This window comes from Polypterus senegalus, chromosome 3 (assembly GCF_016835505.1).
Source record: "Polypterus senegalus isolate Bchr_013 chromosome 3, ASM1683550v1, whole genome shotgun sequence".
Lineage (NCBI taxonomy): Eukaryota > Metazoa > Chordata > Cladistia > Polypteriformes > Polypteridae > Polypterus > Polypterus senegalus.
In genome coordinates, this window is record NC_053156.1 from 13,639,595 (window position 1) to 13,661,763 (window position 22,169).

General features: G+C 50.1%; 1 protein-coding gene across 1 annotated transcript in view; it reads right to left on the minus strand.

Annotated features, from left to right (window-relative positions):
• Positions 1-9,278: 9,278 nt before the first annotated feature.
• fignl2 (fidgetin like 2) overlaps positions 9,279-22,169 on the minus strand; it is a 40,719-nt gene continuing 27,828 nt past the window's right edge. The window contains exon 3 of the mRNA XM_039746650.1: positions 9,279-14,660. Coding sequence (XP_039602584.1) covers positions 12,589-14,660 — 2,072 coding nt within the window. The 3' untranslated portion in view covers positions 9,279-12,588. The remainder of the gene's footprint in view (positions 14,661-22,169) is intronic.

Below are 22,169 nucleotides of genomic sequence, written 5' to 3' on the forward strand. Positions count from 1 at the left end.
GAGGCGACTGGCCGATCAGCCGCGTTGTTCGCACGCGCCGCGTCGGAATGAGCGAAAGGCGCCTCATAAGAGACGAGACAACGGACTTCATCAGGCAGAAGAACACAACTGATAAGAAGACCGGAAATGTTCAAATGTGTGCTTCGGTTGACGTGTTTCACGTCTGAATGTTCTCGATTGTAGCAGAAATGTGTCATTTGTCACCCTCTGATGAGGGGTCCACAGAGGATCAAAAGAGCCTCCAATTCATAGCACTGACCGTGAAGCAGTCTGAAACGACACCCCACATGCTCAGGCCTGACATGTGGCACTGGAGAGGGTCTTAGAGAGCGGGACCACCAGTGAAGAATCCAAAATATGATTGAAATGCCCCTCCGCGTGTCGACTTTGCAGATGTCCGCTTTCTAACTTTGACGCCTCATCTCCCACTGGGGATGGGGGGGCTGCACAGCTTCAAGTGCTTTTTTCTGAAGACCCTTATTGTTTTACTTTGCGTTAAGGGTGTAATGTCTTGTGCAGAATATGACCCGGAAATGAGGGATTTTTCAGGTCCAGGGAGCCCCAAATAATTCATTATAATTATCTATAGATACAGGGTGGGCAAAAGTAGATGTTCGCATGAAAAAGGACATGCAGGTTGAGATTATTGCGTAGCTTTATGAAGTCTATACCTTTAAGGAGAAGACGACAAATAAGAGAAAAAAAATACAGTAAATAAGAAATAAATAAAAACTTCAAACCTAAATTTGCCCACCCCGTATTAATAAATCATATATACTGTAAATTAACAATCCTATCTCTTATATACATTATACAGTCTGTTACTGTGTAAATCAAAATAATGCATAATTATTAATATATATAATTAAATTATATACCTGCGAACAAAAAGACGATGCATTTCTGGGTGTGCTCAGTGGATCAATCAGCGTCTCGGACCCCCCAAAGCCCCCGGCATTCAGTTGCATCGATCGCAGGGACACCAAGGTTCACACTGGCTGATGAGGGGATTTCTTTATTTTACTGCACGAACCCCAGGAACACCCCAGCCTTGGCCCACCTCGCCCCCCCCGTTAAATAATAATGAACATGTTAATCAAATAATTAAAAACTTAACAATGATACCCAAGTGAACGCCAAAGCCCTCCCAGGTACCCAACGTGTGGTGCTTAAGTAAGGCTGTGGACGACTAACTCGAGTTTTCTAACTTCAGCCCCAGAGGCTGTGGGTTCAAATCCCACCACTGCCACTGTGTGACCCTCTGCTCCAATGGAAAACCAAAAGAGACTGAACCGATTGTGTCCTAAATGTTGTAAGTCATCGTGGATAAACAAAAGTCCATGAAAATAAAAAATGGAACAACAAGCACTGACAACAATGTCCAACCAAGTTCAGTAAAGCAGAAGCAGATGACGATGGATGTGCGAAATGAAAACCCGAATGAAATGTCGCATTTTGTCCTAGCTGGGTCCAGTTGTGGCCTGAAGATTCAGCGTGACTGGGGGGTGCACCTCAGACTAAGACCTCCTCACAAGCAAGCGCAGGACAGCAGGTACATCCAAAGAGAAAGTGTAATCTAACAGCGTGCGTGAAGAGTAGAAACAAAAAACGGACACTCATCACGATCCCACCAGCGGCGTCTCTTAGGCTCCTTTTTAAAGAGCCCGCCAGATTAATCTCCTTCCGGCAATCCCTGCCTCCTCTGTATCTGGCCAATAGCCTTGTAGCGCTGAGGCCGCCGGGAGATGTAGTCTCGTTTAAACGGCGCAGCTTCACAGTAAAGTTGCCTCCTGATTTATTAAGGCGTATACATAACGTAAAAAAGGGGTGGGGCGTTATGCAAATATGGGCTAGTCACGTGTGTAAAACGTGTTTCTTTAAAAGTTAAAGCAACTTCATTCAAGCGTGTGTCGCGTAAATGGGCACACTCTGTTTTCAGTATTAAAAAGTATTCATTTTAAGTCTTAAAATGATCTTTTAAAAGGGGAGTAAAGATAACAATCGAATTCCGTTTAAAGAAAATAATGTATTGTTTTTTGTTTCAACATCATCTACTTGTGTTAACGTGACATCCAAGAGAACTATGTGAACGCAACAGGCAAAACCTTGCTTGTGTCAGAATGGCAGAAGGAGTGTTTTCGTTCCATCTCGAGAGGTCCCTTCGTCTTGCTCATTTTCGATCCAGCATTTTGCTCTTTTACGTGTCAGACTGAGCAGCCATTTAAATGACCGCACAGCCGCAAGTGTCCGAGAGTCAGCGTGCCCGCGCCTGATGCTTGAAGGCGCGGCGGGCTGAGCAGACCTCAGTCATGTGACACACTCAGCACAATATTTAATCAACGACAAATGTCTCTTTGATGAAGTTAATAGAGAATGACAAAGTTCTTCAACTTTCCATCAGTCCAACCATTTTCTAAAGCTAAAGCAGAGACGCAGGGAAGCTCATCACGCGCAAGGCAGGAGCAATCACGGGACACGCGCGCGCGCTCACACACAGGGGGGCAATTGAGTGTTGCCAATCCTTCTCATCTTCGTGTCTTTCAAAGCAATTAAGTCAATCCTGGGCACCTTAATGTCCCACCTTGCATTTTGTTGTTCTAATTGGCTGAGCATCATCTCTCAAGTTGGTGCAACGGCAACGTATGTTGCCATTTCCGAGGAGCGCGCGCTGTGGACTCCAAAGGCCCCCCCAGTCCTCCACGTCAGGGGTCCCTGTTTCTAACTTTGCATTACGAGCAGTTTACGACACCTTCTCGAAAGTAACATGCCGGAGTGGTCCTTCGGAGTGACGCCAAGGGTTAACCATCTTGGGTTCCCCAGCAAGGACCCCGAAAATAAGCCTCTGCTGATCCATAACAGACGGCCGCGAATAGAAGGTAACCGAGGTGTGACACCCCAGTGGGGTCGCTTTTCAGTTACCGAGGCTCACTTCGCGTTTCTTGATCGCTTGTATCCTGCAGGTCGCCATTGAAGATTTCTGTTCGTTGTCAAGCAATGGCGGAACCACAAAACCCGGTAAAGTGCCGCTACAGAGCCGTGTTTATGTGCAATGGAAATAACTAGCGGCACCATGTTGACTTCAAAAATGCAATTATTTTGTATGATACGTCTGTCCCCAAGGGCGAAATGTCAACCCCCCGCCGTGCTTGTCCAGCTATAAATAAATAAAAGAATATCATTAATAAGGAATTAAACAAAAATCAATGCGCCATCATGTCACGACCTGCCGCCCTTTTCTGCGAAAAGTCGGACATCCCGGCCGCAGCTGTAGTTGCGTTTAAATGATAGTAACTCGGGCATTCATTCATGCCCACCCAGACCAGCCCACCGCATCACGCAGACATGGCTTTTGAACCCGGGACATCGGACCGGCCGCTGCGCTTTAATAGACCGACGTTTGTAAATTCTGATCATGCAAACTGAAAAAAACTTAATGCCATTAATTGGACGATGTAAAGAGGACATTTTCTTTTTTTCTTTCTTTCTTTAGTATTGATCGATTCCCGCAGGTTCGGTGCGCTGCAGCTGGAGGACACGTGTTGGTGGTCTTTAGTCTCGGATCACGTGACTCTCGTTTGCTTTTTGAGGCTCCATCCCTTGACAACACCCCACCCCCCCCGACGTGACGTTGATTTTCTTGTAGTCTGTCGGGTCTCCTTCGATGAGGTATAATATGATGAGGTGCTTTGTGAAGGCGCTACGACCAGCCCATCGGCCTCATTTGTGGAGCTAATCTGCCCCAATGATGCTTCTTTAAACCAGGGTCATTTCGGTGCACCCAATGTGATGGTTTCGCCAGCTGTACATGGCGTTTTATTGTGTAATGTTGTCCAGTTGTGGAACTCTTTTGTAATGAAGCCTCCTCAGTTAAATGCGCTCAACTCCGTCTGTCATTTGCTCTGCTGCCGCACGAGGGCGTCAGGCGGCCATCACACGAGTCCCGCTCCGCACAAGCCGGCAGGCGGCAGCCACTTCAGACGCTCTGATCTTCGGGCCCCTGACGTCCTTTTCCGTGAAGCTCATGCACTTGAACCCGTGTCTGCTGGGTCCCCGGAGATGGGCAAGCTACACCAAACAAACCCCCGAATCCCCTTAGGCGGAGGGGTCACGTGTTTCTTCTCCTAATCAATTCGCTAATAGAGATTGATGTGGCGGGGAGGAAGGGGGACTTAAATCGGCGTACTTTTAACCCCCTTAATTACGAGCAATAGCAACACAAATTAAGAATTCAATAGAATTTCAGATCGCACGGCCTCTTGTAAGCCCCCTCGGGCTGCGCGGTCGTCCGGCAGTGAAAATGACGACTGGCGGCCTCCATTAGCGCCCTAAATGAGCGCCGCGCTTGGCTTAATGAGCTCTGTCGTCGAGAGGGCGGGGACAATAGAGTCGGGCGGGGGCCAATCAGAGTCGGGCTGCCCCTGTCACTCCGACGACTCGAGGCGGCGCCCGAACGCTAGAGGAGGGGAGAAGGAGAGCCAGGGGTGGGCACACAAACAGCGGCTGCACCCCACAAATGGACACTCCCCCCAAAATTGTCTTGGGCACCAGTGAGTGGGGTGCTAGTAGCGCAAAGTTCTGACAGTGGTGTCTTTCTAAGGTGCACAATTTGAAGGAGAAGACAATGTGCCCCCCTGCCAGTCAGTGCCATTACTGGAATGTCATCCTAGGCTGGGAATTTGGATGTGCAGGAAAAGCAATTAAATACCAAACTTTCATTTAATCGAGGGGTCATAGACTGTGATTAACCCTCCACCCAGGAGAGGGCACCTGCACACCTTAGGATCAGACCCTCGAGTCGGGCAGTACCCGTTATCTCCTGCACATGTCAGGGAGTCCATTTGGAGTAACCACACAGCGGGCAGAGACCTCAGGAACCACAGGGCACTGCCAAAGCCAATGAGCCTCTGCTTTGAAGAGCCGAGAGCAGCAGGGCACATCCAGGGTGCATGAAGAAGGTCTGGCCATGGCATGAAGGTGGTGGACCGTACATCACAAGGCTCTCAGGTCCACCTTCACCTTGGACTTTTCACCTGCTTGTGTGCCAACTGTAAACCAGGCATGCTGTGGCACAGTACTGGGCACACACGTCCATAAGGAAAGGCGCTATAAACAGTAAAAAGTGACTGAGCGCAGATGTGAATGTGACACAATGACATGTTAAGGTGTCATGCCACATATACCACACTCTGCAGGTGCCCCTCTTCATTCACGTATGCCAAGCACATCCTCATCTGATGCTGCAGTTGTCACCTCTGTCACTCTTAGTATGCCCCCCCCTTACAGGGGTGACAACGTGGTGTGCTGGACACCTTGATGCATCCCGTTTTCCTCCTCCCTTGTTGTGTGGCATGGAAGGCATCTTACCTAAGTGAGCTGTGCCATGCGCACGTCAGCTGAAGACAGGCATCACACCGCCCCTTCATTTTCCAGACCCTCCACCCATTTATTTATCCATTTAGCTGGTAACTCAAAGTGGGATGGTGTGCCAGTCCACTAAAGGGAAGTTGCTCTCAAACCAATTTAAAGACCCCCCCCCCACCAATTAAGTTAATGGATGGAAAGCAAAAAAAAAAACAACCATGTAAAGTACACACCGAAGACCACCAGGCCAGGCAGGGGAGGCTGCAGTCCTCGCCCACTGTACCACCATACCGCCCATGTTCATGACTGGCGCTTCTGGCACCAAATCCCTTCTGCTAGAAACACATTTTTGCCTTCCCAGGGGGGCGGAGACATGCAAATACACCTCCTTATATGGACGAGACAAAGGGGCGTGTGCTGAAATGAAGGGCGTGTCCCCAGACGTCAAAGAAGAGGCAGCAGGGCTCATGAGAATCTCTTTAATACTGCGTAACACTTTCTCTTAAAATACAGTCAAGTCTTTTTGAGGTAGAGCGTTCAAGTTCAAGAACATCTTCTTTAAAACGGACACCGAGAAGACATGAAAGTCACATCTCGTGTACGATATGTCACCAAAATGAGGTAGAAATGGTCACAGAGAACGTACAAGACACAAGGAAAGCGCTCCTCGCTAGCTCTACGGCGGGCCATTTTAACACAGTGTCAGGCTGGACGCTCGGCCCCTGCTGAAGAGGCGTCTTTGGTGTGGGCTGAGGACCGACAGACAGACCGACAGACAGACCCCCGGCCAGGTGGGTTTTCTTGATACGATTTGCTTTCCTTTTTTTTTTCTATCCAATCCACACAAACGTGGCTGTAAAAAAAAAATAATAATAATAATAAGACTAGAAAGCCGCTTGAGTTTGTGCCCCCCGATCGATCCGTTCGTCAAAGGTCACCCAGGCTGACCCCCCCCCGTCGTCCCACATGATTAAAGCCACCAGCTGTACGTGGAATTCTGAATAGTAATATAAGGTTACTGGACATCAATCAATGGACGGCCGCTCAAAAGACCCTGACGGGGCAATCCGTCATCTGCGGGGGAGGGGGGGGGATGCGCACTTCAGGGAGAAGGCAGCCTGGGAAATAAAAAAAAAATAATAATAATAATCAAAAAAGAAGGCAGGAGTGACGAGCCAAACGTGATCCGCTCCTATCTGTGTGCAAGTGGGACCTCCGATATCCTGCAGCAGAAGGGGGTCCCTCAGGGGCATTTCTAGAGCCATCACAGCGGGGAAAGAAAACGGCATCCATGCCACCAAACGTCACCCGGACATCCCAACAGGTCAGCTCGGAAGAAACGACACCTTAAAATCACAACCCGGTGTTGTCACATTTGACCACACCAATGTCCGAGTCGGACACACAAAACTGTCCCTCAACTGACCCCTTTAAAGACCTCAAAAAGCCAAAAACGTCTCAGGCACAACTTAGCAACCTGGGACTGTTGTGCAAATCTCCACACACTCAGTGGTCCACACTAACCGGACCACCAATGAGAAGGCTGAACTGGGGGGTGGGGGGTATGGGACCCGGAAAATGGAAGCAAGTGGCAATTTTTCAAAAACCCACCCAAGCCGTAAAGATGGCGACGTCCTGAATTTTTGTAGACGTCTTCTCAAATGTGAGGAAGGTCGTGAAGTCGGTAAAGAAGGGCAGAGTCCGGCGGGGGGAGTACAACTGTAATCTGTAACAAGAAGAATCCTGCCAAGGGAAAGGCTTAATGCCAACTACGGGCCAAAATGGTGCCAACGTCTCTCAATTATGAAGGTGGGTGTGTGGAGTGAAACAAAAAAACAGGTCGTGACCAGAAATCGGGTGTCACCCCCAAAGTATGGAAATCTCCAACAACGAAAACGACAGAGGAAATGTACAGGAGGAAAATCACAGCCGAAGATCACGTCTTACATCAGGGAAGGGAAATACGAAAGAGAAAAAAATCAGTCATCAACCACGAAACGGGCAAAGGACACAAAATGGGCTCCACCAGGGCAACCAAAACCCAGGGGCTGTCGGAAAAACAACCTGAGATCTGCAAAGAGAATAAGAAAAGGGGCGGAGAATAAGAAACGGGGCGGAGAATAAGAAATGGGGCGGAGAATAACAAACGGGCGGAGAATAACAAACGGGTGGAGAATAAGAAATGGGGCGGAGAATAACAAACGGGCGGAGAATAAGAAATGGGGCGGAGAATAACAAACGGGCAGAGAATAAGAAATGGGGCGGAGAATAAGAAATGGGGCGGAGAATAACAAACGGGTGGAGAATAAGAAATAGGAGAATAAGAAATGGGGCGGAGAATAACAAACGGGCGGAGAATAAGAAATGGGGCGGAGAATAACAAACGGGCGGAGAATAAGCAACTCCTCCAAACACAGAAGAGCAGAGCGCCAGAAAGGAGCAGGGCAGTGAATTTGGGGGAGACTCAGACTCGGGGCTTGAAACTCTACAAATGACAAATCTGACAAAGTCTCAAAATATGGGGGCACAGGGGTTTTGGAGACCCTTGGGGTGAAATACACAGAGCACAGCAGTCCCGTCAGCAACGCATCCCACAAAAAATGGCGGAAAAAAGAAACTCCAGTAGAAAATGTGGGGGTCTGTGATGACCCAAAAAAAAAAATATGTGGTCTGTCATGGGACAAAAAAAAAAAAAAAACTGGCTGAAAATGGGTGGTCTACACTGAAAAAATGTGCTTCGTACTGGAACAAGAATACCACAATAGTCGAAAATAAAGAAAAAAAAGAACAATAACTAGAGTAGAAAAAGCACAAAACTAAGGCTGACAATGGGTGGTCTACACTGAAAAACCCCACAGAAAGCTCCGAGTGCTCATGGGAAGCTGACAGAAGTGTTTTCTTAGTTTAGCCTATAAATGAGAGGGTCTCATAAGCTGGACTGGACTGGAAGACCCCCGCTGTGTCTCGCCCCTCGGTCTCACTCAGTGACCTGCCTGGTTAGCTTAGCGCGCTCAGCAGTGTGCGGTGGCGGCGGACGTTCACAACGACTGAATGTGAAGTCAAGTGGACAAAAGAAAAGAAAATCATGAAATGGAGCCGCGCGCCCCTGTGTTAGGATACAGCGGGTTGGAAAATGGATGGATGGATAATGAAATGGAGAAACAACTGAAGTTTAACAAGTAGAAACTTTGTATTTTGGCCTTTTATTTGACGTGTCTCTCTATTCTCACGTGGATGGTTTGCTGTGAGGTTTCACTAAACCGTTTAAAAGGAACTTTCTGGAAGGAGAGATCTCTTCGGGTCTGCGTTTGGCTCGGGCTCCACTCACCCTGCCTCAGCGAGCAGCCGCTCCGATAACTACAGCGGAAAACGAGCGGACTGTAACGGGAGAGAGAGAAAAACCGGTTACAACTGGCAGATGGGTAAGGAAAATAAAGATAATAAGTACAGTAGAAGATGAAGGAAAAAAAACCTACAGTGGAAAAATGTGCTCTGGATAAGAAAGCAAAAAATTAACAATATTACGGTATAATATAATGGATAACATAAAAAAAAAAGAACTACAGTAGAAAATATGTGGTGTGTAACGGGACAAAAAAAAAAAAACAAAATGAAAAGAAAAAAATCAGTTCTGCCAAAAACACACCGTAACAGAAGTACATAATAATAATAACAAACGGGCGGCACGGTGGCGCAGTGGGTAGCGTTGCCGCCTCGCAGTTAGGAGACCTGTGGGTTCACATCCCGGGCCCTCCCTGCGTGGAGTTTGCATGTCCTCCCCGCGTCTGCGTGGGTTTCCTCCCACAGTCCAGAGACATGCAGGTTGGCGACCTTAAATTGTCCCGTGTGTGTGCCCTGCGGTGGGCTGGCACCCTGCCCGGGGTTTGTTTCCTGCCTTGCACCCTGTGTTGGCTGGCATTGACTCCAGCAGACCCTCGCGACCCTGTAGCTAGGATATGGTGGGTTGAATGATGGATGGATGGATAATAAAAAAACGACAGTAGAAATCTGGCAGATTTGTAACAAAATAATAAAATAAAATAATAAAAAAGATAATAAGTAGAGCAGAATCATGTGCTCCGGATCAGAACCAAAGACGCTAAAAGCTGGAAAAGTAATGGATTATGAAAAGAAAAAAAAATAAAAGAACCACAGTAGGGAATGTGTGGCATGTAACGGGACAAAAAAAAAAAAAACCCATTCAGTTGAAAGTGGCACATCTGTAACCGACAATCACTCCAGTACAAGATGGAAAAATGTGTTTGGTACAAAAAATAACCCCACAATGGTCGAAAATGTACGGTCTCTATATAAAGAAAAGAAGAACAATAACTAGAGTAGAAAAACCACAAAACTAGGGCTGACAATGGGTGGTCAATCGGCCGACGTGTGAAAAGCAAACCAGAAACAGAAAATGAAATGGGACAGGAAAAGCAAATGAGAGTAGAAAATGGGGGGCTAGCAATGAAAACAACAACAATGGGCACAGGATCGAGACCATAAAGAGTCAGAGTGCACCGTAGGGAAGAAGAAAACGTCCCAAGAGTGGGGATCTGCGTAACGATAATGAAAACCCAACATCGGCAGAAAGGAACCAAAGTGAACGCTGAAACGAGGGCACTCTGGGGGTGAAACGTCCGCAGCTCCCGGCGGCTCAAAGTCCTTCCAGTCTGACGTTCCCAAAAGCTCTTGAAACAGAAACGGCAAGAAAAACCTACGAGGGCACAAACCCCCCCATGAAATCTTCCGGGGATGAGACGCGTTCTTCAGTGAGCTGAAACAGAAAACGTTTACAAGTGGAATGGCGGCGGGTCTCCCGCTTGTAAGGCATAAGAGTCGTTACGGTGAACCGCGTGACAAGACACTGGAAGGGCTGAAGAATACGCCGTACACTCGGTAACGGGAACAACGAGCCGACGAGGACAACTGAAAATAACCGGCGGTGGTCTTCCACAGCCAAGGGTGGGCTACGTGTCCAGAAAGGTGCAGCTCTGAAAATGGCCTCAATATCCAAAGGTGGAGGCGGCAAAAAATGTGCACGACAAGAATTCTCTGGAAAGATTAAAAAAGAGAACCAAAACAAACAGGTGCAAAGGAAGAGAAAACGGGAGTTTGAACTGGAAATCACGTGGAGTTCGTTAGAAGGCAGCGGACGTGACACTCGGGCTCAGCCCACACTGACGCGCGCGCGCGCACACACATTGGCAATCGCCATGTCCGTTTCAAACGCACGCTCATCTCCTTTTCTTAAAAGTTTGTCCCCAGCTCCGACGTGTCACTCTTTCCTGTTTGGCACACCCAGCTGGTCGACTGAGGATGATGTCTGCTGACGTGCCAGGAATCGAAATGTTGAAAGGGCACAGGAGGAGCGCGGCCAGCTCGACTTGTTCTGTCCGGACAGAGGACATTAGAGTGACTTCATGGTGACACGTCAGAGCCCCGCTCCACTGTCACAGATTGGGGTTTGACAGAGTTATCTAAGTGGTCTATCCATGTGACAAAAACCTGCAATCCGATTGGCTATTCAGTGGAGCTGTGGAGGTCTGCAGTTGGACCCACCTGGAATTTTCTAGCAATTTTCGGTCGTAGCCTGGTGAGCTGCCCACTCTCGCGTCACGTGACTTCCTCTCTCCTAATAGACCAACAGGTTAGGTTTTGTCTTTAGTCGTAGGGGTGGCCTTTATGTGCATGAGAGCCAACGACCAATGAATGCTCAAGTCAGCAGCAATGAGGAATAAGGATCATGGGGTCTCCGGACCACACAAACGTAATAAGGGAAGCTCGTCTGTCTGATGTCTCGTGTTTTACGTGAAAAAAAAAAGTAAAAGGAGAGGAGATGACAGCCGAACCCATCATAGTTGGTGACCCTCCGTACAGCACTGGCTCCGTCAGGAAGCTCGCCATTGGCTGTCAAAAATCTGGGCTGGAAATCCCACCTGCTCCGTGACTTTTGGTCACGTAATTTTATACAGTCCGGTGACGAGGTTAGCAACTGTCGTCGGCAAGACTGGCATAACCTCCGACTAGAAGTCAAGTAATGTGACATCAGCGTAACGTAAGGAAAGACTCAAGACACCATGAAACGGGGGGGTCCAGCCGAAATAAACAGGGCATTCGCGACAATCGGACGTTTCTGAAGGCTCGAGACCCCCGTGTTTTCAAATTCATACACTTCTGAAGCGGGTGGTCGATAACATTGTTTACACGTGAACGGAATACCAAAACAAATTTTCCAACGTTTCCGAGTGTGCGTGTGGACTACACCTTGTAGGCCGGCCGGGGGGTTTAGGGTTTGGGGGGCTAAATACCCAAAACCCACCTACAAAGTCTGCACAGATCTGTCTGTCGCCCAATAAAATGGCCCGCCCTGAAAGTGAGCCTTACCAGAGAGAGAGAGGAGACGACACGAGAGGAATTAAAAAAAATAAAAAATAAAAGAGAGCACAGAGGAGGATGAGGATGAGGAAGATCAGATATCGTACCTGGATTACATTCATCGTTAGTCCTGCTATTGACTTCAAGTTTTCTCTTCTTCTGAGGTAAACACACATTTCGTTTCACTGGGACAATTTTCTACGTCTCCGTTTTTTTTTTTTCCTGATAAAATACTAAAAGTTCACTAGGAAGTCCGTTAGATTACATACATTCGTTTTCATCTCTCTGAGGTAAATAAAGTATTCCTGAGTATTTTAAAACGAGACTACATACACGGCGTACAAAAAAAAAACAAAAACAAAATAAAAGCTAAGGTCCACACGGGAGCCGTCTGCTCGAGCGTCAGCCGGCGTAATAAACTTCTGCCATCTTCTAACAGCGCTGAAAAGTGACACGGCCCCCCAACACCATAGCCCACCCTACAATGTACCGGTGTGATTGGGTTCAAGGCATCCCCGCCGGTGATTGTGAGTGAGTACAGAAGTAAAGAGTGTGACAATCCAAAGTGCCTGTCGAGTGGAGTGACGGTCCAGCCGGATCGAGGCGGGTGGTCCCGGGTGTCAGCGTTCCTTACGGTGCCAACCGTTGGAGCACAAGGCGTGTGGACTGCTAATAAATACGATATCTCCTGAGTGTAGCCCCGACGACATGACAAAATGTCCAACCTGATACTTCAAAAGACCCTTAAGGGGTTAAAAAAAAAAAAAAAGGGGGCAGGGATCACCTGCTCCAAATGGGACCCCGGCACCACATTTCCCTTTTTTTGGTTGCAACGGAGGCTCCTGGTGGTGCTCACTGTCCCGGGGAGGCGTAGATCTTATTCCACTCCATGCACAGGTCCAACTCCTTTTGGGACACAGCAGGCCGCACCTTACACAAGGCGCCTTCGAAGTCCTTATACGAGGTGGGCTGCAATTGTTCGGCCGCCGCCGCTGCCGCCTGCTGGCAGAGCTGCACGAGCTCGATCCCTGAGTAGCCCTCGGTGCGCTGCAGGATGCTGCCGATGTCCCGCTCGCTCAGGCAGCAGTTCTGCTGGGCCAGGGCGTGATGCAGAATCTGTTGGCGGACCCCGCTGTCGGGGAGGGGGACGTAGAGGCGCTTGGCGAAGTGTCTGAGCGCCGACTCGTCCAGGAGGTCGGGGCGCCGGGTGGCTCCGATCACGATGACTGTGCTGCTGCCATTGTGGGCCGTTTCCAGGTAGGACAGGAGGCCCATCTTTTCGTCGTTGGAGAGGACAGACTCCACCTCGTTGATGAAGACCACGGCAGGCTGGCGTGAGCCGGCCATGAGGAAGATGGTCCGCAGAATTTTGTCTCCCTCGGCCTTCCACTTGGAGAGCAGGGCAGCGCCGCTGACTCGGAAGAAGGTGGCACCCAGCTGAGTGGAGATGCACCTGCCCAGCAGTGTTTTGCCCCCTCCTCGAGGTCCAAACAGCAGAATGGTCTTTGGTGGTCGGCTGACGCCAGTGTATGCGCCAGGACGCAAGACCGGCCATAGCAGCTCCTCCTCGATGGCCGCTTTTACGGTGGCCTGGCCGGGGATGTCACCCCACTGGATCGGTGGTCCCCTGTCGATGATCTCACTGCTGACCAACTCGGCCAGCTCCTCCGACGTCGTCGCTTTGAGGGTCATGCGGTGGGAGAAGGCGTGGCTACGGTCGCTGCTGTTCCCGTTTTCTCCGTTCATCATCGGGGGGCTGAAATCTGGCCGCAGCGGGGTCTCGGCGGGGCCGCTGTAGGACGGTGACAGCAGAGCCTTCATGGGCTGGCTCCCGTATTTGGTGCCATGTTCGTCCCCCATTGCTGGCTTTCCAGATTTGTAGGTGACTTGCGGGGTGCCCTCAGACCCAGCGGCCACAAAGCTGCCGCTGCTGCTGCTGCCGCCTCTGCACTCGCCTTTGTCGGACAGGTGGTAAGGGGAGCCCGAGGTGGTCTTTGGCTGCTCGTAGCTGTACTTCCTGTAGCGCACCCCCTCATCCTCTTCCGTCGCCATCTCAAATGCTTTCCTTTTCAGGGAGGTTCCTGTTTCGGGTACCACGGGTATGGGCAGGCCATGAGCCTGGTAGCCATAACTGCTGACCACGGCCGGCCTGCTCGACGGCGGCAGAGGTGTGGGAGCCGCAATGCCCGAAGGGAGGTAGGGTACAGAGGGATGGACCCCCGCGTAGCTGGCCTGGGGAGGGTACCCGCCAGACGGGTAGTTGTACATGGAGCCGGCAGAGCTGTAAGTGGACACCAAAGTTGGTGCAGGGGGCCCTGGTGCAAGCAGCCCTGGGGGATGAGAAGGAGGAAGTGCTGTGCTGGGCTGGGGGCAGTACCCCGTGGAGAGGTATGTCCCATTGTAGCCAGATGTGTAATCCTGAGAAGACGGGACCCCACCGAGGCCCGCAGGTGTGCTTGGACCGTTGCAGGAGTTGACCGTATAGCCCACATCCGAGAGGTTGGAGGTGCTCCCTGTCCCTGGAGGCACGACAGAAGCACCCCCGGGCTTGGAGCCGGGCAGCCCATCATGGAGCGGGGCAACTGGATAAGAGGTGTCGGTGGCATGTGGCAACTGCCAGGGCTCAGTCTCACTCTTCTGCCCATTTAGCGACCCGAAAGCTGCGTCCGGGTAGTTGACAGAGGGCCTGTCGTAGGGCGAGTCCAGGACCCCCGTGTACTTCTCGGCATACCTCTTGAGCAGGTTGGAGGCCGTAAGCGCTGAGATGTCATCGTTGGCCCAGGCGTAGTTGTAGCGCTGCCGACTGTGGTAGAGCTCTGACTTGTGAGCGGGTGACGACGTTGTGGAAGAGACGTCGAGGTGCTGTTCTGGCCATTGGCTTAAAGGCTGGGCATGTTCCGGTGTCCAGTGCATCTTCACCAGGCCTGCAGGAGGGGACACAGAAAGAGAGAGAGAGAGAGTTAAGTGGAAGTCACCAACCTTTGCCCACTCGTCCCCAGAGAGACGCCCTGCCTAACCCTAACATGGTCGTGGCTGGCGCCACCTTCCTATGAGAACAAATGGATAGGAGCACACAAGGTGGAGACTTGCTGCAGGCCAAACAAATTCCCAAATTTCAGCACAGCTGGGGCAGGCAGCAAATCCCCCCCACCCAACTACAACGAGCGATTCTCTCATATTACAAACAAAGGGGCTGGCGCCCTCTGGCTAGCGATGGACCGCGCGATAAGTCCGCACTCAATTCTGGCCTGCACTGTGGGTCCCACGGGAGCTGGGGGAGGGGGAAGTGGTCGACACTGACCACATGGCCGACGACCCCCGCATGTATCGTTTCACGCTTTCAGGACCCTCTAGGGCTTTTCGGAGATTTTTTTTTTCTTCTTCTTCTTCTTCATATCGTTCCCGCTGCAGGGTTGGGGGTGGGTGACACACCAGGACGGGATTTGCTGGCTATTTGTCTTTGCCGATGCGCTGCTGGCTGTCGTGGCATTCCTTGCATAGCTGCACTTTATTAAACTGTCGCTGCTGAGCCGTGAGGAGGGGGTGGGTCAGGGCTGGGGGGGGCAGGAATACGACATCAACCTCGACATGAGTCTTCCCCTCTCATAAGCCCACTTGCTCCGCTGGCTGGCCATAACACCAACAGAATGGCCTGCCAGCACGCCCGCATTCTCTTGTATGGCAGCTGGGCAGACAGAATTCATTAAAAGCTGAGAAAACACACCCTGTGCCCCCCTGAAATGGGTGATGCCCACCTAAAAAGGCTGACCCTCCCCAGGCAAAATACGAGTCCCGTTTGTGCACAGTAAGCCATGCTGCAGAATATATAAGGGTACTGACTTGGAGGAAAGACTCGGTTTGAAAGGCGCTATATAAAAGACGGTTCACTCGCTGCTTAAGAGCGAGTTGATTGACGGCAGTAGCTAACAGGCGGAAGGCGTTGCTCCCGATGGAGAGTGAGGGTCCACCCTTTCCAATCTCCATCCTGGGTGCTGGAGGGACTGCTGGGACTCTGGACAGGACTCACGGTGCCAATTCAGGGTCCTCTGACACGAAAAGTACAAGGAGGAGCCACACAGGCAGAGAGGCAACATGCAAAGTCCACACAGATAGTGACCTGGGCTCCTGAGTGGTCCTCAGTTTGAAAGAAGCTGTCTGAAATGAGTGAAGTATGCATTCCGTGTCCCCTAAATGCCCACCCAGGGTGGGCTCCTGTCCTACACCAAAAGCCAGAGGGACTGGCATGACGTCTAATGGGAGGCAAGGCTCACTGTGCCAATTCAGAGTCCTCTGCCAACTTGACATTTGAAGAACTCTGCACAAGCAGAGGAACAACATGCCAAGTCCACACAGATCGAGACCCTGGGCTCGTGTGTGCTCCTCAGTTTGAAAGAAGCTGTCTGAAATGAATGAAGTGTGCATCCTGTGCCCCCTAAGTGGGCAATGCCCACCTAAAAAAGGGCTGACCAAGAACAGTAGCACACAAGGTAAAGGTGCAAAGACTGACCGCAGTCAACCAGACTGCATAGAATATTACATCAGGACTCAGTTTGAAAGGCGCTATATACAGTTGGTTAACCCTTTTGGCCCTGGATTTTCTGTTTTTATGGGAAGAATTATTTTGTGAGATATTCTACCTTTGGGGTGTCTAGGATGAAAAAACAAAAAAATGATCACTATTATTATATGATAGCTGCCAAATACTTCAGTACTACTTGTTTCACTTCCGTGTTTCGTGGACTGTATGCCAGTCTCTCCAGTCTGGGCTAATAGCAAACGTACCTGTGCTTTACTAAAATGGCCGCATATATACTGTATGTACTAGTAATAGGATGCCAGGGCCAAAAGGGTTAACTTTAGTGAGTGGTTAACTCTCTGGGTACAACACACAGGTAACGGGGGTGGGGGTCATCCTGACGCGGATTAGCCATCCATCCAGGGTGGGCTCCTGTCCTGCGCCTGAAGCTGGAGGGACTGGCATGACTCCTAATGGGACGCAAGGCTCACAGTGCCAATTCGGAGTCCTCTGCCAGCTTCACATGTAAAGAACTCAAGAGGTGAAACACAAGCAGAGGGAGAACATGCAAAGTCCACACAGATAAGAGACCTGAGCTCCTGGATCTTCAGTCCGTGTGGTCATCACTTTATGAAATGCCCGAAGTACAATCCTGGTGAGGGCGGCACCGTGGCGCACTGGTGGAGCGGCCACCTCATAATAAGGAGCACTGGGGTTCATGTGCCAGGGCCACCCTGCATGGAGTTTAAATGCTCTCTCTGTGTCTGCAGGGCTTTCCTCCCACAGTTCAAAGACATGCAGGTCAGGTGGACTGGCGATGCCAAATTGCCCCCCCCCAAGGATGTGTGTGTGTATTCACTCTGCGATAAAGTGGTGCCCTCTCCAGGGATTTGTTCCTGCCTTGCACCCTACGCTTGCTTTGATTGGCTCCTGGGGCCTCTGCTCAGGATATGGAAAATGGATGGATGTACAATATCACCGAAAGGCGCTATATATCATTTAAGGATTCTATTTGTGATGGGCTTTAACTGGGAAGGTTTCTACATGTCTGTGGTGGGTTGGCGCCCTGCCCGGGGTTTGTTTCTTGCCTTGGGCCCTGTGTTGGCTGCGATTGGCTCCAGCAGACCCCCGTGACCCTTTAGTTAGGATATAGCAGGTCGCATAACGGATGGATGGATGGGTTTCTATATGTGCACACGACTCTGATCCGTCCTCAGACTTTCCAGCCATTACAAGGCACTATATAATGTTCTTGACATGTAATCTGAAAGGCACCATATAAAAAGAAATGAGCAGCAGCCCGTTTCATGCTAATACGAGTGTTGTGGCTCGTTCAGTCTGAAAGGCGCTATATACGCCTTGATCTTGATTCAGTGGTGGCAATGAAGGACGCTATATAGGAGAGGCAGGCCTGGGGTCTACAAGGGGCTGGCAGAGGTGGGCCACAGTGGGCACGCTGCGGCCATCTGAAGCCCATCACTCTCCTCCCAAGGCCGATGTTTGACATTCTAACCTCCGCGAGCGAATGCCGGTGGGCGGGTGGGGGAGGGGCGGCCTCATTTAGGCTTGTACAAATTCCATAGTGCAGAACCCAACCCCAGACCCCCACCATGCTACTTCTTTTGAAGATGACCATCCTTATCCCCCCTCCCCCGCCCTGCCTGCCAGGCTCTGGCGATTGTCAAGCGAGTGCCACAGGTTTTTGGCGGTGCAGTGACGCCCCACCCAGTGGTTGAGCGGTCAGACTGGTGGGTGCACCTTCAGCGGTTGTCTCACGCCCCTCTTCTCTTCTTTAATTTCTTGGCCGAGCCCCTCGGTTTTCCGGACCTGGTTAAATCTGTTGAACCCTTTACAACATATGGAGGGAGCCCCCAGCCCCACGTCCTCCTAAATGGTCCCGTTCAGAAGACGGTGCCAAAACAAGAAAAAAAGGTGCCATAAAACACAAAGCAACCTCCAAAAAGGCAAGGCATGTATTGTGCATCTGTGTGCCCCTCCACAGCCCACCAGACAGATGTTTCCTGTGAGAACTCGCTCTCTGGGCCCATTATCCGCTGCCAAGGGATAAAAGAGGAATCCCATTGTCCGTAGCCCCTCTAATTATGGAAATCTTGTTAATCAATTCAGCGGCACTCCAACTGGGGCCTCTGTCACGTGGCGAGCCTGAGTCGGTGGGCCGAGCAAGGCCCCCACGCTGCTTCTGCTGCCACCGTCGCCGCGGTGGCTGGGCCCAGGATGACAGGCGAGGACCGCAGGGGCCTCGAGTGGCATCATTTAATGACCTATTGTTGCTAAGGCGGGGGACACTCGGTGGCCTGTCCAGTCACTCGCGTGTGACCTCCCTCAAATGTAGGCCAGCTGATGTGACAAGGGTCCCCAAAACAAGAACAGCATTGGGGTCCGGGGCGGGACATGGCACCAAGCCTTCAGTGCAGAGGGGGAAGGGGTAGCATGGGGTGCTCTGTGAGGGTCACCACAAGCCCCCTGTGGTCATCTGATGATTTGCACCCTTCTCTGCTTAAACTTAAAATATGAGGCAGCGGTAAGCGAGTCAGGACCCGGGCTGTGATACAGAAACAACATGGCGCTATATGGAATGCTTGGCACAAAACAAAAAAAAAAAACACCATCCCTGGGCAGGATGCCAGTCCTTCAGTGGGCAAAATGTAGACCCAACTGGTAAATTTCAGGCAAATGCTCAGCTTCTACGGTACAATGTAAAAGTCAAACCACACAACATACACAATGTACAAGGCGCTATATGACAGCTTGGATTGAATTGTGACGGCAAGGCGCTATATAATATCTTGGGCAGACTTCTCATTGTGCAAGGCATTACACAACAAACTGGAGATATTTTACAAAGGCAGGGTACTCGACAACACCCCAGACAAATGTTTTTGTCATACAAAGTGCTACACGATATCTTGGATACGCTTCTTGCCTTTTCAGGTGCTGTAAAATATCTTGGGACAGATTTCCTACTGTGCAAGGCGCTACACGATCCAATATCTTGGATGGATTTTCAGTCATTCAAGGCGCTACACAACAATCTTGGGATAGAGTTCTTATTATGCAAGGCGCTATATAATAATCTTGGATAGATTTCTTTAAAATGGCAAGGCGCTATACAATACCTTGGACAGATTTCTTATTGTGCAAGGCGCTATAATATTTTGAACAGATGCCTAGTCAGGCAAGACGCTATATAATATCTCAAGACAGATTTCTAGGCATTCAAGGCACTAAACAACAGTCTTGGATAGATTTCTTTAAAATGGCAAGGCGCTATAAAATATCTTGGGACAGATTTCTAGTCATGCAAGGTGCTATACGGTAATATTGAGTAGATGTCTTTCAAATGAAAAAGGTGCTACACGATATCTTGAGACAGATTTCTTATTGTGCAAGGCGCTATATAATATTTTGAACAGATGGCTAGTCAGGCAAGACGCTATATAATATCTCGAGACAGATTTCTTGTCACACAAGGTGCACCTCTCAATGAGGTGCCGTCACTCTGCAATTTATTTTGGTACTTTTCACAGCTGTGACCCTTCCTTACCACTTCTGTGTGAAAGGCGCTATATACTTAATAAAGAATCCAAGACTAATAAGGCAGTCCTGCTGGATCTGCAGAAAGCATGCAGCATGACACCCTGGCGACTGTCGAAATGGCCCCGATGCCCATGGAGGTTGGCAGGTGGGCACCATACCCAGCCAGCCCAGTCACTGGTCATTACACAAATGAGACGTTTTGCTTGTGACAGGCAGCCCCCTTTGCTGATTTGCTAAGAGCTTCTCGTATTGATTCTCGGTCGCTTTGATCAAATTTCTTCCTGGAAAAACAAGCAAGCGTGTCAGTGTTCCCGGACCCAGCCGCCATGTCCTGCTCACATCGTTGCACTTCATGTTTCGTGTCTTAATACTCACTATGCAAGGCGCTATATGCAAAACCACAAGAAACAGCTTGTTACAATAGGGTACAAAAAAAGACACCACGGCTAAATGTCCTGGAAAGTCAAATTTTATCTAAATTGCTGGAATAAACCAACTGGTTCCTTGACTGTGTTGTCCCAGTAAACAAAAGGCGCTATACAAAATTATTCACAACTGGTCGGCAAAACTTTATGTCCTAATGAGAAGCAGCGCTGTGTAATGGTTACAACTGTGAACCCTGAGGTTGTGGGCTCAAATCCCACTACTGACACCTGCAATGGAGCTGATGGTGTCGTAAGCACTGCAAGTCGCCTTGGATGAAGGCGCCAGTGAATGATCACGATGCCGGGTGCCTGAACAGATCTGATTATGCAAAGCACTATACGATATCTTGGACTAATGTCTCGCCATGTGAGGCGCTATAAAGTGTTTTAGACAGACGTCCCGCTACATAAGGTGCTAAACAATACCTTGGATGGATTTCTTGTCATGCAGGCACTATCTAATATAACGTTATATACTTTGCTCTACGATATCTTGGACTTCTCCTCATGCAGGGCGCTATACAATACCGTAGGCGCATTTCTCGTCATGCCAGGTGCTATACGATACATAACTGGGTCGATTTCTTTGTAATGGTGATGGGCTCATTTAAGATTGGGTGGCACATCTCAGTTCCACAGTCCTGGGGTCAAATCCTACACCCTGGCATCATGCCCTCCCCTTGCTTTCCAGCAGATCCTCCTGTTTGCCACATCTCAAACAACTAACTGGGCACCGTAAGACAGCGTGAGGGAGGGTGGGGAGCCGTGTGCACTTCAGGGCCATCCTTTCTAGTGCTGGCATCCTGTCACCTGTGGATAATGGAGGGCGCTTTGTCAAGGTGGTCCAGGCGCTATATAAAATGAAGATGCATCTCACGTTATGCTGCTCAGATTTTAGGCCTTACAGGACGATCTGTCAAGCATGGCAGTGAAGGTGCTGCGTTCCCAACGGGAAGCCCATATCTGACTTACCATGCATTAAACTGCAGACAGGTTAACATTGCCTCCTGGGGTAGAACATTTCAAAGAGGGGGTTGTGCCCCACTAAATGCCATGTCAGCTTGTTTAAAAAAAAAAACAAAAAAACACAAGGTGTCTCTGCCAACAAGTCAGCATGCCAGCCTCAGGCAATGACCTGCATGTCCAAGCCATGCCAGCGAGCATTTGGCACTTTTGGACGCTGGACCCCCAAAACCCAACATTTCTCCTCACGTCCCAGACCCCCTGATTAGGCAAATGTGAAGCCTGGAGACTGGCACACTGCTACGACTTTGGCAGTGCCCAACACAGAAGGCTCTTCCATCATTTTCTAGTGCCTTCACCACTTCTTCCCAGACATTCCTGGCTCAAGGGTCTCAAGCTCGCCAAGTCGCTGGCAGGCTTTTGGAAGGCATCACATAGTGAAGAGGGGATGTGGGAATGCCCCGAGCGACTCTGCAGATTGATCTGACATCTCTGTGCTAACGTGACCTTTGATGTCGGCTCCCAATCTTCCCAAATTCAGGCGGCTCTCGTCCTATGTGGGTGTCGAAGCTCTGCATTCCCTCACACACAACTGCTCCATTTCTCTACTCTGGCAATCCTGAGCGGACAACTCGGAAGCACCAGTCAGAACCCCGAGCACCAGTTTCCCAAATTTACCACAGATCGGGTGGAAGCCAGGAACCAAAGCCCAGACGCCTCACGCTCATGCCAGGCAAGCCTTTGCAGATGAAGAAAACCTACAGGCAGTGGACAGGCGGGGCGGCAAACACTTGGGACGCCCTAACCCTTTGCCCATCCGTTTTTGCGAACCTTCTTCTCAACATTACAGAATCATACCAATCCCTGCAGGGGCATGCATGTGGCAGGAGCCCACCCTGTATGGGACGCTGGGCCAGCACAGTTCCCATTTACCTCTAAATGCTCCCTCCTAAGGGGGCCTGTCAATGCCA